This window comes from Xiphias gladius, chromosome 11 (assembly GCF_016859285.1).
Source record: "Xiphias gladius isolate SHS-SW01 ecotype Sanya breed wild chromosome 11, ASM1685928v1, whole genome shotgun sequence".
NCBI classification, from domain to species: Eukaryota; Metazoa; Chordata; class Actinopteri; order Istiophoriformes; family Xiphiidae; genus Xiphias; species Xiphias gladius.
In genome coordinates this window covers 27,571,223-27,593,057 of record NC_053410.1, presented here as the reverse complement: position 1 = coordinate 27,593,057, position 21,835 = coordinate 27,571,223, and the positions used below count along the sequence as shown (strand labels likewise).

The 21,835-nt window shown below is 38.7% G+C and overlaps 1 protein-coding gene across 1 annotated transcript in view; it reads right to left on the bottom strand.

Moving 5' to 3' along the window:
- The window catches only part of birc6 (baculoviral IAP repeat containing 6), a 164,381-nt gene that overhangs the window by 103,327 nt on the left and 39,219 nt on the right, over window positions 1-21,835 (bottom strand). Inside the window, exons 20-29 of the mRNA XM_040139786.1 lie at window positions 20,342-20,650; window positions 13,674-13,773; window positions 13,178-13,392; window positions 12,868-13,076; window positions 11,323-11,675; window positions 10,924-11,143; window positions 5,253-5,389; window positions 4,878-5,015; window positions 1,950-2,077; window positions 1,557-1,688 (exon numbers count right to left, since the gene is read on the bottom strand). Of these exons, the coding sequence (XP_039995720.1) occupies window positions 1,557-1,688; window positions 1,950-2,077; window positions 4,878-5,015; window positions 5,253-5,389; window positions 10,924-11,143; window positions 11,323-11,675; window positions 12,868-13,076; window positions 13,178-13,392; window positions 13,674-13,773; window positions 20,342-20,650 (1,941 nt within the window). The remainder of the gene's footprint in view (window positions 1-1,556; window positions 1,689-1,949; window positions 2,078-4,877; window positions 5,016-5,252; window positions 5,390-10,923; window positions 11,144-11,322; window positions 11,676-12,867; window positions 13,077-13,177; window positions 13,393-13,673; window positions 13,774-20,341; window positions 20,651-21,835) is intronic.

Genomic DNA, 21,835 nt, shown 5'->3' with positions numbered 1-21,835 from the left:
ACCAGTCAATTTAAATTCAATCAAGTATTGCAATATAATTGAACAGCTACAGAAACAAGTATATAACATGCATTAATGATTCAAGTGATAAAACAGTTGGTAATTTTACACCAACCATCAAATAAGTTAAAAAAAAATATACACATACAAAAAAAGAAACAAATAGTCATAATATTTGAATTTTTTCTTTTTCAGTGGGCAACACATTTTAATGATCCTGCAATTTAATTAATAATAAATAAATACAATAAAGTCTACAGTCACATGGGGGTAAGAGGGACAGTCCAAGAACAGAGACTATATTCACTTTTTGAGGGACATTCTGCTTTTTTTCAAAAAAAAAAAAAAAAAAAAAAACATTGTCTGCCTAGTTTTGATCATCATTCCATGAGTTATGCTAACATTTTACTCACCAATTGTACTGCCAAATCACAAGACATACTAAATCAGCAATGGTATTGATCTTCTCATCTTACTTGAAAAGGTGTATTTCCCAATATGTCTAACTGTTCATTTTACACACCCACATATCAGCTGTAGCTGTCCATTGCATTGTAAAAAAAAAAAAAGAAAAAAAAAATAGTACCTTACTTTAGTAAGGTATGGATGAACAACACAGACATATTACCTGAGCACTGCTTAAGATCCTTTGCCAGGACTATACTTATGTTTCCAAAATATCGTCCTGTCACTAAAAGTGACCGTGCCTTTGCTTTCGGGGGCTCTCAAAAGTGGAACCCACTGCCTGAGTAGCAAATTCAGTAAAAGAAAATTTAAATCTGTTCTTAAACCTTACTTTTATCTTATGGCTTTTTCTAAACTGATTTTAATTGTTTTCATTATTTTATCTTTTTTTTATATTTTATGTTTTGAATTTTATTGCTTTTATTCTTTGTTTTTACTGTAAAGAACTTTGTAAATGTTTTTGACAAGGGCTATTTAAATGAAGTTATTATTATCATTAGTATTATTATTAAACCTGCCTGCAGTTGCTGGAAAGAAGGCTGATGAGAGCTTAGAGGGCAAACCACAACAGTCATAAAACCAAAATGATAAACTGAAAGATGCTGGAAATCTCTGGAGATGAGGAGAACTGAAAATAGAAATGACTGAGTGATATCATTCACATTACGCAAAGTGATTTGATCCATTGTTTATATAAAAATACTGAAAAGTGAGGCTTTAATATTCAACTTAAAATAAGTGGTTTTGATATTGTGATGCTTCTCACTGCTCTTGTTGTTTGCCATCATGAACTTCACTGGAAAGCTGTACCAAAAGGATTTGCCTAATTTCCTATTACCTGGTAGGTAAAATCCTATCTTAACAGACAGAAGTGATGGTCAAAATTACAAAACAACAATTTTTAACAATCTCATTTATGATCGTCTTGTATGATTGTCTTCAGACTTTTAAAATTCAGTTTGCATGCAAATCACAAAACATGGAGGCAATACACTGCAAAACATACGCTGACCCCTCTCTATTCAGTAATTTCTTAGCTAAGAGCTGTGAGACTGTGAGCTCTGTGAAGCAGTGTGTGATGAACTGCTAACCTTGGATGTGGCTTGTTTGAGCTTGGCCTGTTCAACCAGCAGTTTGTAGGAGGAGCCTTTGTTGCTCTGGATCTTCTCCTTCTCGATCTGCTCCACCAAAGCTTTCTGTTTTGCTTTCAATAGATTTAACTGCTACAATAAAAAGGGCATTATAAATATAGGCAATGCATTAAGCATTTGCTATATACTAACCATTTTTAATGCTGAAGCTTCATGAGAGGGGCAAATGACACACAAAGATTAGAAAAACATTTTCTTGGGGTTTCTAATATGGGTCTTGTACCACATTTGCATGCACATTTTCATATATTACTCTGTATGTGACTATTTAAAAAAACGTATATGTGAGTCTGGGTTTAAAGATGTGTCGGTGGCGGAATGAGACACATTTACCTGCTTGTGGTGAACGAGCTGTTTGCGGATTTTGCGGGAGTAGAGTCGGTCCAGGCTGCTGCTGCTTTTAGCTGACCTGCTGGAGTTCTGAGACTGAAGGCTATTATTGATGAAGCTCCACTGAATGCCTTAAGGACAGACCAACAATATTACCGATCAGTTCACTGATATGGTTTAAATGTGAGAAAAATCACACACAGATGCTGGAAGCAGCTGAAGAAGTACGTACTACATGTGCAGTCCTGGTTGAAATTATTGGCACCCCCTAATTTTAAGTACAGAATTAAGAACATATTCAGAAGTAAATGCAAATGAACCAAATTTGTATAATCAAAATATTTTTAATAAAATGTCCAAGGATGCTGAACAAAAGAAAATTTAAAAAACAACACTTGCATAATAGTGAAATAGTGTAACACAAACTGTATCCCAGACACAATCATTGGCACCCTTCTATAATATTTGGTTGCACAACCTTTGGCAACAGTGATAGCCTCTAAATGTTTCTTGTAGCCATCTAGAAGCTTCTTGCACCTATCTGCTAGTAGTTTCTGCCACTCTTCCATTGCTATGAGTTCAAGCTCTTTTAAATTTGCAGGAGTCTTTTTCGCAATGGCAGATTTTAGCTCTCTACAAAGGTTTTCAATGGGATTTAGGTCAAGAATAATTGCTGCCCAGTTTGAAATAGTCCATCTTTTCCTTTACAACCATTCTTTTGTGCTGCTGAATTTGTGCTTTGGGTTGTTGCCCTACTAAAAGACCCAAGACCTTCACCTCAAACCTAGACCACTCTAAAATGCCTTGGTAATCTTCTAATTTCATCGTTCCTTTGGTACATTCAATGCCTCCAGTACCAGAGGCAGCAAAGCAGCCCCACAGCATGATAGAACGTCCACCATGTTTTACTGTAGGTAGGGTTTTCTTTTCGTTATGGGCTTCACTGAATCACCTATAAACTGAAGCAATGCATTCCCAAAGAGCTCTACTTTGGTTTCAACTGTCTGTAGAACATTATCCCAGAAAGACTTCAGCTTATCTATGAAAGTTATTGAAAAACATTAATCTTGGCTTTTTGTGCCTCTTTCTCAATAGTGGTGTCCTCCTTGGCCTTTACCCATGGAGCCCTACTTAGTTTAGTCTGGGTCATATAGTACAGGCTGAAACCATCACTCCAGATTGGTCCAGGTCAGCCTGAAGCTCTTTAGATATCGTGCATGGTGTTTTATCCACAATCCACATTAACATTTTTAGATTTCTCTCATCGAATTTCTTCTTCACACCACATCCTGCAAGCGTCTTAGCAGTTTCACTGCTGACTGTGAAAATTGTTGATAACATTCTGAACTGTTGAAACATGGATTTCAAGATCTTTGCCGGTTGCCTTTTAGCATTTGGAATTTATATGTTTTTTGATAATAGCATTTCTGTGTGTTCTCAGACAGCTCTCTTGTCTCCACCATTTTGAAAAAGAAACTGGAAACAATCAGCCCAGTAAAATCATCATTCATTGTTTTATTCAGGTCATATGAACACTGATAATTAAGCACAGTTGAGTCATTTTTTTTTAAATTTAGTTTTAGGAACTAATTTTAATTCATCAAAAGGGTGGCAATAAGTGTGTCAAGCATACAATTTGTCTGTATTTTTTTTTTTTTTATTTCACTACATAAAAGCATTTTTTTGTTGTTTTTTTAGTAACTTTGGACATTTTATTAAATATTCTGAAATGGTTAATTTGCATTTATTTCTAAAGATATTCTAAACTTTTACTTAAAATTCAAGGGTGCCAATTATTTCAACCAGGATTGTAGAGTAGGTATGTTATGAGTGTTCTGGAAAAACAACGAGACTACGTCAAAACCTAGTATACGGCCGGACCCCCCTTCATCTGTTTGCTTCTATCCTACTGTCTGTGCTAACATATACAGTATTTCAATACAGCCGAATTCCCAATAAAGCTCATCTACATGTTTTTCTGTTTTTGTTGACAGACAATGCAACAAGTATGAAATAGTGACTATAACGTGGCCCATTAAGACTACATGTTAACCAGCAGTCACATCACAGTCATTTCCCAGGTGCTGCTTAGCACTGCTAAAATCCTGATTTTATAACCGCAACATTTTCTGACAAAATCACCATCATCAGACTGTGCTGTGATTTCGGCTATATTTACTTGTAAAATGATCACTCAGAGAGAAAGGTAGAACTTCAGTGACGGCTGTGTCAGCTGCCATGCAGTCAAATGGATGGGACGCATAGAGGGAAAGCCCAACCTTGCGCTCACGGGGCAATACTGGTGATTGTATTCTATGAAAAGTTGATAGGCTTTTTCAAGAAGTCGCTAGATTTGTTGCTAGGTGCTTTAGTAAAGGAAACTCGCTAAAGAGCTATGAAACGTAGGTAAATCTAGCGACAAAGGCGCTAAGATAGTAACACTGCCTGTATGCAACCCCCTGATGACGTAATCGAAACTGTTTGCCCCAACTAATTTTAAAAGAGCAACAACCAGTGGGGAAACTCAGACATTTGGCCGGCTGACAACTGGTGTAATGTCAGCACTCAGTCATGCGGCATTCAGCTGACCAGTGGTGTAAACTGTATCACACACTCACTCACTTGTTCAGTCTGTCACGGACATTTGCGTTTATTGGGCTGGCCCCGCTGTTGCGGTCCAGCCAAAGAGGGTAGATGGATGACAGAAATGAAGACAAAATGCTACACTGGGTTGAAGTGTAAGCACTGAAATGAGATTGAGTGTAATCTATGTCTTAAATTAGATTAAAATTCAGTGATCATAGGATTTTTCAGAAGCCTTTCCTTTGAATTTTTATGACTTCAAAAAGTAAAGCTTGTGTAGTTGAATAAAAACTTGAAATTGTAGGTCTGAGATGAAAAGTGAAATCCTCAGATGTGCAGTTCATATACCTGTAAATGTTCTCTCCCGTTCTTTCCCACCAAGGTGCTTCTTTCCGCCTGAGGCCTCATCTTCTATACTGGCTACATAGTCCAATAGTCTTGAAACCAGCATCACCACCCAACTGATCATGGGGATATCCAAAACACCTGGAGAAAAAAAAAAAAAAAAAAAAACACAAACAAACTCTTGTACTTCATTTGGCAAATGAATAATCTGCTACAAAAATAAATGTAAATGTACACATTCACAAAGACATTTGACTATCTGTCATTTCTGCTCCAGAAAATTGTATCAACTCTACCAACTTTAAGTGTCCTACATGCTACAAATCTGGAAAGATTTGCTATGCATTTGTAAACCTGCCACAGTGCTGGTTTCTTTACCTTCAGTCCTGCGCTGGGCAGCAGCTTGTGGCTGCTGCAGGGGAGAAAGCAGGCTGTCCAGGAGGTTCAGGAGGCCTTCCAACACACCACTGTTACTCAAAGATCTTTGGCCAATGCAGGACAAGAGCATGAACACCCTGGGATGAAGAGAGATGGAAAATACTTTACTACTATCTTTATCATCCTCCACTGCCTGGACATAAACTTGAGGAGTAAATCTGAAGCCCAAATGTGCCAGAGATGTTTGTAGGATAACAAGTTCTATCAAAATAGGTGCACTGGGTTACAGAATCTGTGCTGCTCTAGCTCAAAGCGCTTTACACTACTGCCACATTCACCCCTTCACACACAAATTCATATAGCTCTCTTTGTCTATACATACTACTCTCACTCTCACACACACTCTCTCTTACACACACACACACACACACACACACACACACACACACACACACGGCAATTTGGGGTTCAGTAAGGACACTACGACATGCGGACTGGAGGACCCAGGGATCGAAACACCGACCTTCCGATTAGTGGACGACCCACTCTACCTCTGGAGCCACACTTTTGCAGTTCTTGGATTTTTGAATCTCTGAAGACAGAGTACTTATTGTGCTGCACGAAGGCATCAGTCAATGCAGGGAGTAGGGCTGACCTGAAAGCTTCTACCATTACCATGGTAATTGATGTCCAAATCAGTATCCTAATCCTGCAGTTTTTATTACAGTTCTAAACCCAAAGTGGTTAGAAGTATGTTTGTGCAAGTTTATGCTTATTACCACTTCCACCACAGAGGTTATGTTTTCACCCATGTCTGTTTGTTGGTTTGTTTGTTTATTTGTCAGCAGGATTACACAAACGGTTCAGGACTTATTTGCACCAAACTTGGTAGATGGATGGGGCATGGGCCAGGGAGAAACCCATTTAATTTTGGTGTGGAGCCCATTAAAGGGACGGATGCAGGATTTTTATTTTTTATTTTGTCCCTTTCGTTAACATTGCAAAGGGAGGGGCTTAGCAAATTGTACATAATTCATTAACCATTTGTCCAGTCATCATAAACCTTAGTACATGTCTTCAGTCCATGATTGGGAATAGGATTACTAAAGCATTTTGAGCCTGAACCATAGGGGGCTTCACAAATGCCACAAACATGTATCTGAAAATCCAGTGGACAGAATTCTACCAAAATTGGTGTGCATGCTCTGGGGGCAACTAACCAAAATCTGAAGTGCCATATTGTAATGATGAAACAAGTATGTGCTTGGTCTCACTCCTTCTTTAAACAGAATAAAACTAGCTGAAGTGACTGCTCGGTTTTGTGAGGCCTGAAACCATTTGGGCCAATTGAGTTGCTTCCAGTTGAGCCCAAAAAGATTAGAACACGCAAATTGCCGCTTGCGTCTGTATTTAATATCATTATTTGATGCTTTATGCTGTGGCTCAAATTGCTGTGAGCTGGAATGATCTAGAAACATGAATCATGGCCCAATAACTGGAAATAATGTGCAAATGCCTCCCAAGACACGAGCCCAATCGGCCAAATTATGGCGCATTAATTGACCGCCATGGGTCAACCAACGCAACGGTATGTTATTCTCAATTTTCATATTAATATCTTTGTGATAATACAGCCAAGAAATATGGTTTAAATGTTGGAATCTGTAGATTCTCCACTTATAGTCCTGATTCTAATGAGATCGTACCTGATTCACAGCCGAAGCAAGGAAGCAGAGAAGAGAGCTGACACACGTGATCACTGTGCGTAACTTGTGGATTTGTTTGTCTGTCAACCTTTTCTGTGGAACTAACCAAATGACACTCAAGAAATCACTGAGGACCCAACCACTATCTTAGAAATACAGCAGTGTTCACTCAGTCAGCAGCAGAGACGCCTGAAGAATGGAGAGAAAGCTTACACCTGCTGTAGTTTTTGCAGAGATGAGAATGTTTCAGAGGCAGATGAGTTTGGTTTCTAAGATGAAGAGGAATACCGATATAATAAGGATCTATTTGAAGATTAGTAGGTGTATTTATTTTACAAAAACTTTGTTTTGCAATATCACAGTAATAGCCCACTTTGTGTGATAATGTGACCATCTTCGCTAAACGCTGCGACTATGAACTACGTGAAATTGATTTGTGTATCAAGAGTCATGATCTTTGTTTGACAAAATTGACTGTCCATTAGTAAATGTTTACTCTGTGCGAAAGTTATTTTCTTGTGTAAAAGTGAGCTTCACTTACAAATAGTATAGATTAAGGGATATGTTTTGGCCATTTCCTGTTTTATCATACTGTTCTTTGAAGATGAGACTCTCTTTCATAGAATTTTATTTGTGTGTGTGTGTGATTTTATACTGAATGTAAAATTACTGGAATTCTCTGTTCACATGTAGAATGTAGAGTTGTGAAATGGGTGAAGAGTATCCCCCACCCCCCAGATTCCTCTTAGGTGTAAATTGTTGTGTGTGGGGGTGCATGTGGAGCAAGAAAGCAGAAAGGAAGTGAGAACTTTCTGTCAATGCACTTAGTAGTAATGAATGTCCTATAGTTTTATTTCTTTTACAGAGAGGATTCACAGCTACCAGGACCCAGTGAACTACATGCAGCATCTGTCCAGCAGCCATACATGTAAATATGTAAATATTGTAAAAAGTGTGTTTTTATATATATATATATATATTAAAAATATTTGGTTTGAAAAGGAAAACCTGTCTTAATGCTAATTTTTCATTTGCACACATCCCATGAAGCTTTATATTTACTATGAAGTCATTATTCAGTCCCAATTTATCTCTAAACATTGGTGAAAGTGTGAAAGACAGCACTTCTACTCAAAAAACGATATTATAAAATTTCATTTGACATTTATTATACATTTATCTACTATTGTATTTATATATTCCACTACTTGTGTAAACCTAAGACTTTGGTATACCCATTTCAAGCACCAAAGCAATTCATCCACATGAGTAAAGGCATGTTTTCACAAGAGATTTTAAGAATTTCAAAAGTTGGATTATTCAGTTGTTCTCATTTAAATGTTTTTCTATTTCTGTTGTCAGACAATGGAACGAGTATGACATAGTGACTGTAATGTGGCCCATTAAGACTACATGTTAACCAGAAGTCACTTCTACCTCATTACCAAGCTGCTGCGGTTTTATAAGCGCAACATTGTCTGGGGGAAAAAAAAAAAAAAAAAAAAAAAAAATCACCACACACATAATTTAAAGTCAACAGGTGTGCAATGATTTCGGCTATATTTACTTGTCAAATGATCACTCAGAGAGAAAGAAGTTCATTCACGGCTGTGTCAATTGAGTGAAACTCATAGAGAGGTGTGCCTGTAGGGAAAGCCCGACCTCGCGCTTGCCAGACAATACTGGCGAATGTCTTCTATAGAAAGTTGCTAAGGTTTGTTCAAAAAGTCATTAGATTGGTTTCTTGGTACTTTTGTGAAGAAAAACTTGCTAAAGGCATGTGAAAAGTGAGTAAATCTAACAACATGGGCATTAAGTTGGCAACACTGCCTGTAAAAACCCCCTGATTACACAACAGAAACTGTTTGTGCCAATTCAGTTTGAAAAAACAATGGCCAGGGGGGAAAATCCAATACTCAGCCGGCAGAACAATTTTGTAACGTCAGCACTCAGTCACGCAGCATTTGGCTGACCAATGGTGTAACTTTATCATGCAGGCATGCAGTCAGTGAGTCAAGGACATTCATGTTTATAGGGCTGGCCCAACTGTTGCGGTACACTTTGCTCAGTACTTAGTTGAAGCACATTTGGTAGTGATTAAAGCCTCAAATCTTCTTGGCATGACCTGACAAGCCTTCTACACCTGGATTTGGAGATTTTCTGCCATTCCTCTCTGCAGATCCTCTCAAGTTCTGTCAGGTTGGATGGGGACCGTTGTTGGAAAGCCATTTGCAGGTCTCTCCAGAAATGTTCAATTGAGTTCAAGTCAAGGCTCTGGCTGGCCCACTCAAGAACATTCACAGAGTTGTGCCTAGGTCATTCCTGTGTTGTCTTGGCTGTGTGCTTAGGGTAACTGTCCTGTTGAAAGGTGAACCATTTCATTAAAGATATCTCTGTACTTTGCTCCATTCAGCTTTCCCTCAACCCTGACCAGTCTCCCTGTCCCTGCCGCTGAAAAACATCCTCACAGCATGATGCTGCCACCACCATGCTTCACCGTTGGGATGGTATTGGGCAGATGATCAGTGGTGCCTGGTTTCCTTCAGACAAGACGCTTAGAAGGCCAAACAATTAAATCTTGGTGTCATGAGACCAGATAATCCTGAGTCTTTTAGGTGCTTTTTTGCAATCTCTAAAATGGCTTTCATGTATCTTTCACTGAGAAGAGGCTTCTATCTGGCCAATCTGCCATAAAGCCCAGATCGGAGGAGAGCTGCAGTGACGATTGTCCTTCTACTATTCACCATCTAGCCTATTGCATGCAATGTTTCTGTACATTATTTACAACTTACTCGGAAGACTGCTTTGTCACTTCATGGCTTGGTTTTTGCTCTGATATGCAATGTCAGCTGTGAGACTTGATAGACAGGTATGTGCCTTTCCAAATCCTGTGTAATCAATTGAATTTAGCACATGTGGACTCCAATCAGGGTGTCAAAGATGATGAGGAGAAATGGGAAGCACCTGAGCAAAAAGTTTTTTGTTTTTTTCTAATTCTGGTTTTGCTTTGTCATTTTGGGGTATTGAGTGTAAGCTGATGAAGGGAAAAAAAATAGTTTAAATTATTTTAGCCTGAGGCTGCAACATAACAAAAAGTGAAAAAAGTACAGAATACTTTATGAATGCACTGTAGAAGTGCAGAAATTGTGCCATCTGCGAAAAAGTATTTTGCTCATTTCCTATTACTGTAATGTTACTGTAATTAAGAACTTAATTTTATTAATTAATGTATTTATTCATTTATTATTTAGTGCAACTCCTGGTTTATTTGGCAAGACCTGTGGTTACAGTTGGTAACAGCAAATGGGTCTTAATAAAGGTCACAGAGTTCCTTAGAGATTAAGGACTGTATGAATTACTGGGGGCAGTAAACACACCATGAGCAACAGGAGCAGACTGGTCAGTTACCTATGCAGCCAAACTAACTGTGGGCAGAGAGGATTCATCAAGTGATGTTGTTTTATTACACAACACTAAAAAAGTCAGTCTCATCATGTCCAGTGCATGTACACACCACATCCTACGAATCTTTTGTGCATGGGTACATATTTTATTCCCACATGAACTTTAGTAACAATAAAAAACACTATACAGAAGTAATTAGAGAATGTAAATATACTGAATGGCTATTGATGAAAAAATGTAAACCATAATTAGCAAAAAATTGGGCTTCATGAGGTGTTCCAGTAGCTTAGGGGTTAAGATGCTGGCCACAAACAGCAAATTCCTTGATACTGATTTCCAGTCATCTCTCTACTACCACCACCTAATAAAGTCTTAACAAGCCCATAAACATAATTTAAAAGAGTGGCCTGACAGAGTGAAAATATTAAGGATTATAATTTTAAAAGCAATAAAAAACTATTTTTTCCATTACTTTCATAATCTGTTTGAAAGAGTTTAAAAGCCTTGGGCAAAATTTTCATATAACGTGCAGTAACTATTTGGAATCTGATGGCTCCTACCTGTCCTGGGGGAAGATGAGCAGTTGCTCGGAGTTGTAAAGCTCCTGCAGTACGTTTGAGAGGAATTGGCCCCACCAACGCTCGCCTCCACAGAGCTGTACCAACAACAGGCCAGCATGAAGACGAATCTTAGGCGTCCCACTGATGCAAAGGTGTTTAAAGAGCTCCTCACAGGCCTGGGCATGAAAGGTACTCTGGAGCACCGAGGGCACAGAGTGGCCTGAAAATATACAGACACATGAAAGAGTGAAGTGTGAAACAACAGTTTTATACAGAATGCTGTCCATCTTCAACTGGTTCAGTTGAGGGAAAAAAATCCAAGCAATTGTAACCCTGTCATCTCCAAAATATAACATTTTATGGGCCAGTTGACCCAGCTGTGCCCCATTTCCTGCTAACCATTGTTGGAGTGCAGCAGGCTAAGCAGTGTGTCCAGCAGGTAGCGGATGATGGTCCTCAGCTGCTCGGTCGAGGAGTTGTTAACCAGCTCCTGGGCCTCCAGAGCCCCGGGTGTGGGGAGTGACTTGCGGCTGGCGCCCAGTGACACACGAAGTCGTTGGACAGCGTGGTGAGCCAGGTTGAGTTGCAGCTGCAGCTGGATGCAGTCCTGGTAGGCTGAGAAAACACGCTGGTCCTCCTCTACCACCTTGTCTGGTTTTCGTAAGAAGTACTGGGCGTTGTTAGCACTGTTGAGGGGCGGCAGGTCGATGTTCTGGAGAAGGGTCTCCAGTCGATGGCAAGCTAGATTGTACCTGGTAAACAAAAACAAGAGAGGTAATGGCAATGTAAGTCAACAGCAGGTCCCTCTTCTGTCACATTTTTAAAGGTTTTATTGGAGAAAATAATGTGATACCACATCTTGTCATCTCAAATCCCTTCCCTACAGTCCTCTCTTTAGATTCCCAGATGATCCATTTAGTACCGTCTCTGCATGCAAAATCGTTAATATGAATATCTGACAAAATTTCTTGAGCATTAAATAAACTCAAGCTTTAAATCAATCCAAAAATCAAGATTTTACATCAGACATGGACAGATTCAAGAGCCCAATGAAAGTTTTGAGCGCAAAAACCTGATTTTGCGCAGGATCAGTTTTAAAACTTCTCCAGCTGTTGTGACACTTTGCACTTGATGAGGCGCACCTAGCTACAAGACATATACTATTGATTATATATACACATACACACGCACGTACACACGTATATAAACATACACGTACACACATACACACATACATACACACATACATACACACATACACACACACACACACACACACACACACACACACACATATATACACATACATAAATACATACACTGTAGTTTATTTTGACTCACACCCACATACACAGTGCTGCCTGAAATACTCACTGGAGCACCAAATGTGGATTTATCTGTTGCTGAAAATAATCTCCTACATATGCACTATTTCCTCCTGTTTGAGTAACATTTGCTAAGAAATACACCGGCCAGCTCTTTTGTGAGTGCTTAAGATTTATATTTTCAGGAGGAAAAAACTGTTTGGGCAGAGTACCACAGACAATGTAGATGAGAGAGAAAGTAATGAAAGACGCACTAACACACTGTTTGTTTCGGTCTTGGGTTTGGATTTGCTAACTATCGAAAAATTATAGAATAATGCCTTCAATCTACTTTCATAAATGCATACACATACACAATAGTGTTGCTAATCACTATAAAGCAAAATATATGAACAGTTCTGAAAGAATACTCATGGTGGCATAAATTATAGCATGCAGTTTTAGAACAATTTTGAAGACGTCTCCCATAAGGACATTTATTTTTTCACTAATGCTTATGAAAATGACTAATTATGCGATCAGATTTTGGGTCAATAAAAGGCAAAGTCAGTCAAACGCAAAACATTGGGAATGCAGTTGGAATATTAAAGTGCTAGAGTTGATTTACTCCCCTTCTTACCTGCACTGGATGTCCTCCTGCAGTGCCACCATCATGGTCAAATGCTGATCTACATCTGGCTGACTGGCCGCCTCGCTCTCTCCCCGCAGAGGATCGTGTAGCAACTTAAGCTCGCTCTCCCATGGCAGGATGTAAGTGTGGCCATAGTAGAAGCCAAGCGGAATCTTAGCTCGAGCATTGGTGCTGCCGTAGCGACCAATCACAGTGATCTGATAGTTGTAGGAAGCAAACAAGGAGAATACATCATTGTGGTAAACTAACAAAATAATGAGAAACTCACAACAGCAGGTCGATCATCCTGCTGACACACCTTCATGAACCTGCAGACAGGGGGCGGCAGCAGGTCGTGAAGAATGAGAGAGTGGGTGCTGATGTCGGTGGCCACCACCAGCCTGCGGCCGTCCACCTCCTCACCCAACGTCCAGATGTCTATGGACAGAGATGCCAGGTCACTACAGGTCGGGATCAAAACGTCAGTCAGCAGGACAGGACGACCAAAGTCCAGTGTGACAAAGCGACGAGCTCCTGGGAGTAAAGGATAGCAGAAATAGGAAGTTCCATTTAGAAAAATGTTATTTTGGTGGTTTTCAAGGCTGTTATATGAAGTTGTGATACTGTATATTTTTAACAGATGACTTGTAACAAATGTCACAACATGATTTGAAAGTACATTATGATTTAAACAGACATTTTCTTTTCTCTCAAAATCATTCCGAACATTTAATTCAGTATGTAGAAGTCTGAGTTTGCAGACATTTTCAAGCACTACTTTGATGGTAAAACTGAAATATTGCTACATGACGTACCAGAGTGCATCCGCTCTATGATGATGGACTGGTGTGGAGGAGCCTGCAAGAAGTGAGATGCCTGGGAAATCGCCAGAGCTAGACCACTGCCAATGGGGCCCTGTAGCAAAGAGAAAACCATTATTAAAGTATTAAATAAGAAACTTCAGATATTGTCTTATTTTAATGAAAAGGAAAAACTTTCACCATTCGTTTGAACTGATGTATAAAGCTATTACACTGACATAGTTTGGTAGCTGTTTTAACAACTATCTTTAACACATAATTTTGCACAGGCCTGGTGTTGTTTAAACATTTTCAGATCTAACCCTTATACAAAAGCTGAGTTTAGTTACCAATTCTTTTTTTCAGCATCTTACTTTGATACATATAAACATGTTTTTTGTATACAAGTAGGGCATTTCATTTTAAATCCAAGTATTTTTAGTATAAAACAAGGGTTACATAAAAAAACAATTCATGTTTATTTTACCATTTACAAAGAATAATAACAACATCCCTACCCACTCCTCAACACACAAACAAGCAAACTCAAGATCACAATAACAATAATAATAAGACTGGTCGAAAGAAAGAAGGCACTTATTCCATACTGATAAATAAAAAAGGAGGCACAGTGTACATTGAGTCAGTCTTTCCAGCTTCAATATTCTCTACCAAATGTAGAAATGGCTACCAAGTGTCCATGAATCTCGTTGTAGATTCCTTCATATAAGAGCAGATCTTCTCAAATTGTACATGATACATAATACCTCTAATCCATGGTCCATATGCTGGAGGTGAAGAGTCTTTCCATTTAGATAAAATAAGCACTTATGGCGAAAAGTGACCAAAAATCTACCACATCAGCTGGACATCTTTTCATATTAGCCCCTTTGAGGGGGGGAACTCCAATTATTGCAATGTGAAGTGATGAGGAATTAGATTTTCCAGATATTTTGGAGGTTTCAAAGACAAAATTCCAGAATTTGGATAATTAGCGACACATCCAAAACATGTGGAGTAATGTGGCCAGGGATTGCTTATACCGATCACATGCAGGATCTTAATCTCTTTTCGTAATCTCTGAAATTTAGCCAATTTGATTTTAGACCAGTGAAGACAATAAACAACTTTAAACTGAATAAAAACGTCGTTAAGACAGGCTGATGATGCATATATTCTTTTAATTGCTTTCAATTATACACCTACTGGAATAACCCTGATTAGTTCACTGATGTGGTTTAAATGTGAGACAAATCCCACACAGATGCTGGAAGTAGCTGAAGTAGTAAGAACTACATGTACAGTCTTGGTTGAAATTATTGGCAACCCTGAATTTTAAGTATATAATTTGAAATATATTCAGAAATAGAGGCAAATGAACCAATTTTGTATAATTAATATATTTTTATAAATTGTCCAAGGTTATTGAACAAAAGATAATTAAAGAAAAACAAAACTTGCAGTTTAAAACAGTCCATCTTTTCCCTTTCAACCATTCTTTTGTGCTGCTGGATGTGTGCTTTGGGTTGTTGTCCTGCTGAAAGACCCAAGACCTTCACCTCATTAGTTTTCTGACAGTGGGTAACATATTTCACCCCTCAATGCCTTTGTAATGTTACGATTTCATCATTCCTTTGATACATTCAGTGCTTCGAGTACCAGAGGCAGCAAAGCAGCCCTACTGCACGATAGACACTCCACCATGCTTTAATGTAAGTAGGGTGTTGTTTTCCTTATGGGCTTCATGTCATTGCCTATAAACAAACCGAAACACTTAATTCCCAAAGAGCTCTACAAGGGTTAATTTGTCCATAGAATATTATCCCAGAAAGACTGTGGCTTATCTATGAAGTTATTGCAAACATTAGTCTTGCCTTTTTGTGCCTTTCAATAGTGGTGTCCTCCTTGGCTTTCGCCCATAGAGCCCTACTTGATTTACTGTGCGGCATATGGTGAAGGCTGAGAGCACTACTCCAGATTCCTCCAGATCAACCTGAAGCTCTTTAGATGATTTGCGTGGTGTTTTTCCCACAATCCGCACCAACCATAGAGTTTCTCAGAGTTTCTTCTTAGCACCACGTCCTGAAAGCGTCTTAACAGTTTTATGACTGTCAAACTTCTTGATAACATTCTTTACCATTGAACAAGGGATTTCAAGATCTTTGGCGATTGCCTTGTAGCCTTTGGAATCGTTATGTTTTTTGATAATAGCATTTCTGATTTTGTAAGACAGATCTCTTGTCTTTGCCATTGTTTAAATGAAACAGGGAACAATCGGTCCCTTTTTATGAAGTAAAGCCATCAATCATTGATTAATTCATTTCATGTGAACACTGAAAATTAAACAAAGGTGAGTTTTTTTATTATTAAGTTTGACTAATTTATATTCATCAAAAGGGTGCCAATAATTGTATCTTGGGTACATTTTGTGTTTGTATTATTTCACTATTGTGCAGGTTTCTTTTTTTTCCTTTTGTTTAATAACCTTGAGTATTTTATTAAAATATTCTAGTTATACAAAATTGGTTAATTTGCATTCATTTCTGGAGAATTTCTGAATTAATGTATTTGAAATTCAGGGGTCTCAATAATTTTTACCATATCTGTACATACCCTCCTGTGCCTGCTTAGGCAGTGGGCTGTCCATTCCTTAAAGGGGCTATAAATTGTATTTTACATTAAGAATATATCAAATGACAACATGAAAACAATGATGATGTCAAAGAGGTCACGTGTAATGATAACTTAGAGAATTATCATCTGAATTTGCAGCTCTGCCTGGGTTTATGGAGCTTTTTAGTGAGTTTCAGCTCATTGTTTAGCTATTCTTTCTGTAAATTTACTGTTTTGGCAGCTGTTTTCAGTGAAAAAGCTCTAAAATCCTATACCTCTACAGCACCAAACAGAACATCAAACACGGTTAGCAACCAGCTGGTGAACATAATGGAGCTAAAGACCAAGCTATTTCCCTCAGCAAAGGGTGGAAAGAACAATGGAAACCAAAATCAGAGCTACTTACATGTGGACTGACATTTGGCTAGAAACATGACTTCAAATGAGAGCTAATATTGCTCCGTAACTGCTAGATGTGTAAATATGTAACTGTTTGCTAACAATTCACCATATCAGCTTAAAAGTTGATGTGTCAAAGTTGCGTTCACAACTTGTTTCCACTGCCCCTAAGTAGCCAGAAAAATCGATTACTGCAGGTTTAAGGACTGCAATATTATTGATCAGAAATAGCTGTGTGCCTGTTACATGACTGGCTGTTACTACTTTGTTGAGCAAATAATTCTAACAGCAGCATATTGGATTTTCTCATTTTCTTATAGATAAAAAGTTTATATTGCTGTAAGTGTTTAAGTTTACCCATTCAAGTTCTGAACAGACCATTTTTTTTCCATTTAGTAAAGGAGCCAAAGTTCTTTAATGTTGAATGTTGTCGAAACACAAAAAGTCATGTAAGAATTGCTAAAATGAAATAGTCTTGAACTGGAAAATTTTGATCTATAGTTAGGTCTATTCGTATTTGGACAGTAACGCAATTTTCAAAATTTTGCCTCTGTAAACCACCACAATGGATTTGAAACGGAGTCATCAAGATGTGATTAAAGTGTAGACTATTTACTTTTATTCAAGGGGTTTGACAAAAATACTTCATTAACCATTTAGGAATTACACCCATTTTTATACATAGTCCCTCCATTTTAAGAGGCTAAGATGTAATTGGAAAAACCAACATAATTATGAATCTAATTATCTAATATAATTGTTTTTAATATTTGGATAAAATCTTTTCCAGTCAATGATTGCCTGAAGTCTGGAACCCATGGACATCACCAAACGCTGTTTCCCCCTATGAGATGCTTTGCCAGGGCTTTACTGGCGCCACCTTCAGTTGCCGCTTGTTTGTGGGTCTTTCTGCCCTCAGTTTTGTCTTCAGTAAGCGAAACGCATGCTCAGTTGGGCTGAGGTCAGGTGACTGCTTGGCCATTGAAGAATATTCAGTTTCTTTGCTTTCAGAAGCTCTTGGGTTGCTTTTGCATACAGTAAATAGTTGATACGTGTAAAGTGTCATGCAGATCACTTACAGCCTAAGAGTAGTTTGGAAAAACTATTCTAGCTTATGTCAGGATTTTTCAGAACACGTGCCAACTAGTGGCTGATTGGTGCCAAATTTTTTAAAACAGAGCCTCAATGGACCATGGGAAACTATCGAGCCAAGTTTGGTGTTAACAGTGATTGTTGCCAAGATATGCAACAGTTCCCCCTTTACTGCAACCTATAGGAAGTTGTTCCTTAATAATTTGTGCATTTTTTGGACTATCAAACTCTTTAAATATCTGTTGATCATGACAGTCCATAGATGCTATGTACAAAGTTTCTTGCAGATCGGACTCACAACCAAGGAGGAGTTTGAAAAAGTAGGTTCCGCATATTTCAGATATGCAAAAAAGTTTATGGGCGGAATAACTCAGCTAAATTCAGGGAACGAATGCACTTAAGGTTTCGGAATATGCGGTATACTATGTGGGAGTTACTGGCCAAAATGCGCTTACCTTGATTATATCACAAACTGCTGGTGGACATGTTATTTTTGGTGTCTGACGTGTGCACCATTCTATACCGCCCCTGAAAATTTCACTTACATAACTTTTACAGTGTATGCTGCAGTACCGGTTTTACCCATGGAAGAATAAATTAAAAAATAACTAGATTTGCAGGCAGGTATCAACAGGGTACAAGTACCCTGCGTAATCCGCACCCCACGGCCCATCAAGGCGATTGCAAGTTGGACCTTCAGGCCCACTTGCACAATGCAGGTCTCGGGTTGAGAGCTGCACAGAGATTGGAAAATATTCCACCAATGTTGGAATGTTTCTGAGGGGTATTCCAGTGAGGTATTCAGAAAAAGCATGGTTAAACTAGCCTTGCATAAACCCTGGACTTAGGGTTGAGTAAACCTATTGCGACTTACCCCAAATATTGGGGTAAGCGATTTGACAATCATGAGGGTCCTTAAATTCTAAATTCTACGTGCAAAAATTTATGCAGATTGGACCTAAAATGAGTTCTGAAAAGCAGGTTTCGCGTATTTTTCAACCTTGTGTGAGAGCATCACCTAGTGGCCAATATGCACCAAATTTTGTAATTTTAGCAAGTCACACTTACAAAAATATATATCAATTATTGCCTCTGAATTGAAACACAATTCCTTGTAGTGCTTATCTGAATACATGTCCATCATTAATAATTGCTGTATTTGCCATGTTGCAAACCAGCTGTTGCATTCCGCCCCCCTGAGCGTACCTGAACTTGGATTTAGTACCGCCACCTGAGCAGTGCTGAAATTTAGGCTGAGGAACTCACCAGCTAAGCGGGGGGAAGTATAGTAGATACTAAAGCACAACAACATACCTTAATTTATGGGTCATTAAGTTCTTGTAGTGGAACAAGCCTATTTGATGAAGGAGTTATTCTTTCTTGATAACTTGTACATTTTGGGTTTATATGGCAATAATAATGAAAATGCTGTTTTATTTCTTGCTATAGCAATGGAAAAGGAGACCCAAGTCAACAGGGTTTTGGTGCGAGTCTTCTGAAGTCTCTGCTAGACAATATGTCTTACTTGCCTGCAGCAGCAACAGGTGGTAAGTTACTGAACAACAATACAGAGCAACGTACATCACCTTTTCCTTGTTTCTTTTTCAAGACTCCACAGTTTTCATTTTCTGATCCCTCTCTCTCCTGTCTGCTGTTTGCTTTTAGGTTCAGTGTTCTGGTACTTTGTGTTGCTGAACTATGTAAAGGAGGAAGACCTGGCGGGCTGCAGCACTGCCTGCGCCTCTCTGCTTACTGCCATCTCTCGACAGTTGCAGGACCGCCTCACCCCACTGGAGGCACTGCTGCAGACCAGGTACCTCTCCAAATATTCAGTTCAAGAGTGACATGTAGAGTTAGGTCCATAAATATTTGGAAAGTGACACAAGTTTTGTAATTTTACCTCTGTATACAACCACAATGGAGTTGAAACGAAGCCATCCAGATGTGATTGAAGTGTAGACTTTCAGCTCTGATTCAAGGGTTTTAACAAAAATATCACATTAACCGTTTAGGAATTAGAGCCATTTATATACATAGGCTCAAAAATAATTGGACAGTTGACTGACAATCAGATTAATGGCCAGGTATGGCCTTTCCCTCGTTACTTCATAAGTTACGCAGATAAAAAGTCTCGAGTTGATTCCAAGTGTTGAATGCTCATTTGGTTGCTGTCCATGGGTTCAAAACGCAGTCCAAAGAGGTGTTGATACAAATTAAGGAGGCCATCATTAGGCTGAAAAAACAAAACAAATCTATCAGAAATATAGCAGAAACTTTAGGAGTGGCCAAATCAATCACTTCAATCATATCTTGACGGTTTTGTTTGAAATCCATTGTTGTGGTGTACAGAGGAAAAATTGCAAAAATTTGTCACTGTGCAAATTCTTATGGACCCAACTGTAAAATAGAAACTTTCTGAAAAAAAGAAAAGTATGAATCTGACCAGAAATTGGTGCCAGCTTTTGGTACTTGAAAGTTTTTGGTCACTAGTAAGTACTGAGGTTCAATAGCCAGCCCAATACAGTATATGCTAACTATCATTAACCAACCAAGCATCAAGCATTCTACATGTCACTAACCGTTTTGGCTTTCTGTGTGTTCTTGTGTGCAGCCAGGTTGACAGGCCCATGGTCCAACATGGAGCCGGGGAACAGGTGAGCCAGCTCAGCGCTAAAGGCAGCCGACACCGCCTCATTAGGCGGCGTGAGAGGAGGGGTCATGAAGAGGGGTGTGGTTTTAGGTGTCGGGGGAATGACGTCAGAGGGGTGAATGAAGAAGCCTGGAGCGGAGGAGGGGTTGGAAGGCACAGAGTTGTGGATGGGTCCCACACCAGAGGCAGCAGCAGCTGCAGAAGTGGTCTGATGCAGCTTGGCCTCCAATTTGGCCTTCTGTTCTCAGCAAAGACAAAGACTTCTTATTAACCACAGGACAAAAACACTTGACTGGTTATTATAAAAGAATTATATCTTTCAGGTAAAAAATTCTACATCTGGATACACCTCTTGTCATATATAAGCAAGGGGTTTGTCAAGAAATGTTTCCGGTTGACTCAACCTGCATGGTTTCCATTGCATTTTACAAACCAGGATATTTAAGACAAGTCATTAAAAGGGCCAGAGTCAGACCAAATAAATCATTTTTATGCGCTGTAATTTTTTGTTGATATTCTCATACGTTTTCACTGAACCATTAATCTCGTTCCACCTTATTCATTTTTTTTCTGAACTGGCTGAGTGTTGTATTAACATGTCTGTCAGATGCTGAGAAATCTTCTGGTTACAGCAAATGGACAAACATCTGCTTGATCAACATGATCAAAAGCACTCCCACCTTTTAAAAGTTCCCTGTAGAGTTTTAGACCTCTAGCAACATGGAGCTCTTTTTCTACGAGTTGGTCCCTGTTTATTTCGTACACATGTACAAGGATTCACGTGCATCCGTGTGGTTGACGTAATACAAAGTCCTACCAATGGTGTGAGACTATTTCACTGATCTACAGGTGGCAGTTACAACCCAAGATATGCTGCATTGTGCTAGAACAGGCAGGGAAGAAGACAACTGACCGCTAGTAACAGGGATGTCAACAATGCTGGCTTAAAAATACTTTTTTTAAAAATCGGTTTTGCAAATGTTTAGTTTGTTCGTTAGTTACGAATTTTATTGTCCACATTGTGGAAAATTATTTTTTGCTTCACAACATAGCATTAAAAACAGCACTAAGGGTAGCTGACAATATAGGATGATGGTGAGCACAGGAACACAGCAGTAACAAAATGTAAAATGCATAAATGAAATAAAAGTCACAGGAGCTAGATTTTCGTTAAGTTAAAAAAAAAAACACAAAAAAAAAAACTATGCCCTCAGCATCGTGATTGCATTTGGTGAGAAGGACTTCCTGTACACATTTCAGGTGCCTCTTACTTGTCTATAGAACCTCCCTAAGGGTATAAGTTCCAAGTGCAAAGGGTTAGAAGGAACACTTACAATCTGGGAAGCTTTGTTCATGACATTTAATTCATACTAATTTATGAGGAAGGAATTAACAACTGATGCATTTATTAAACCTCAAGAAT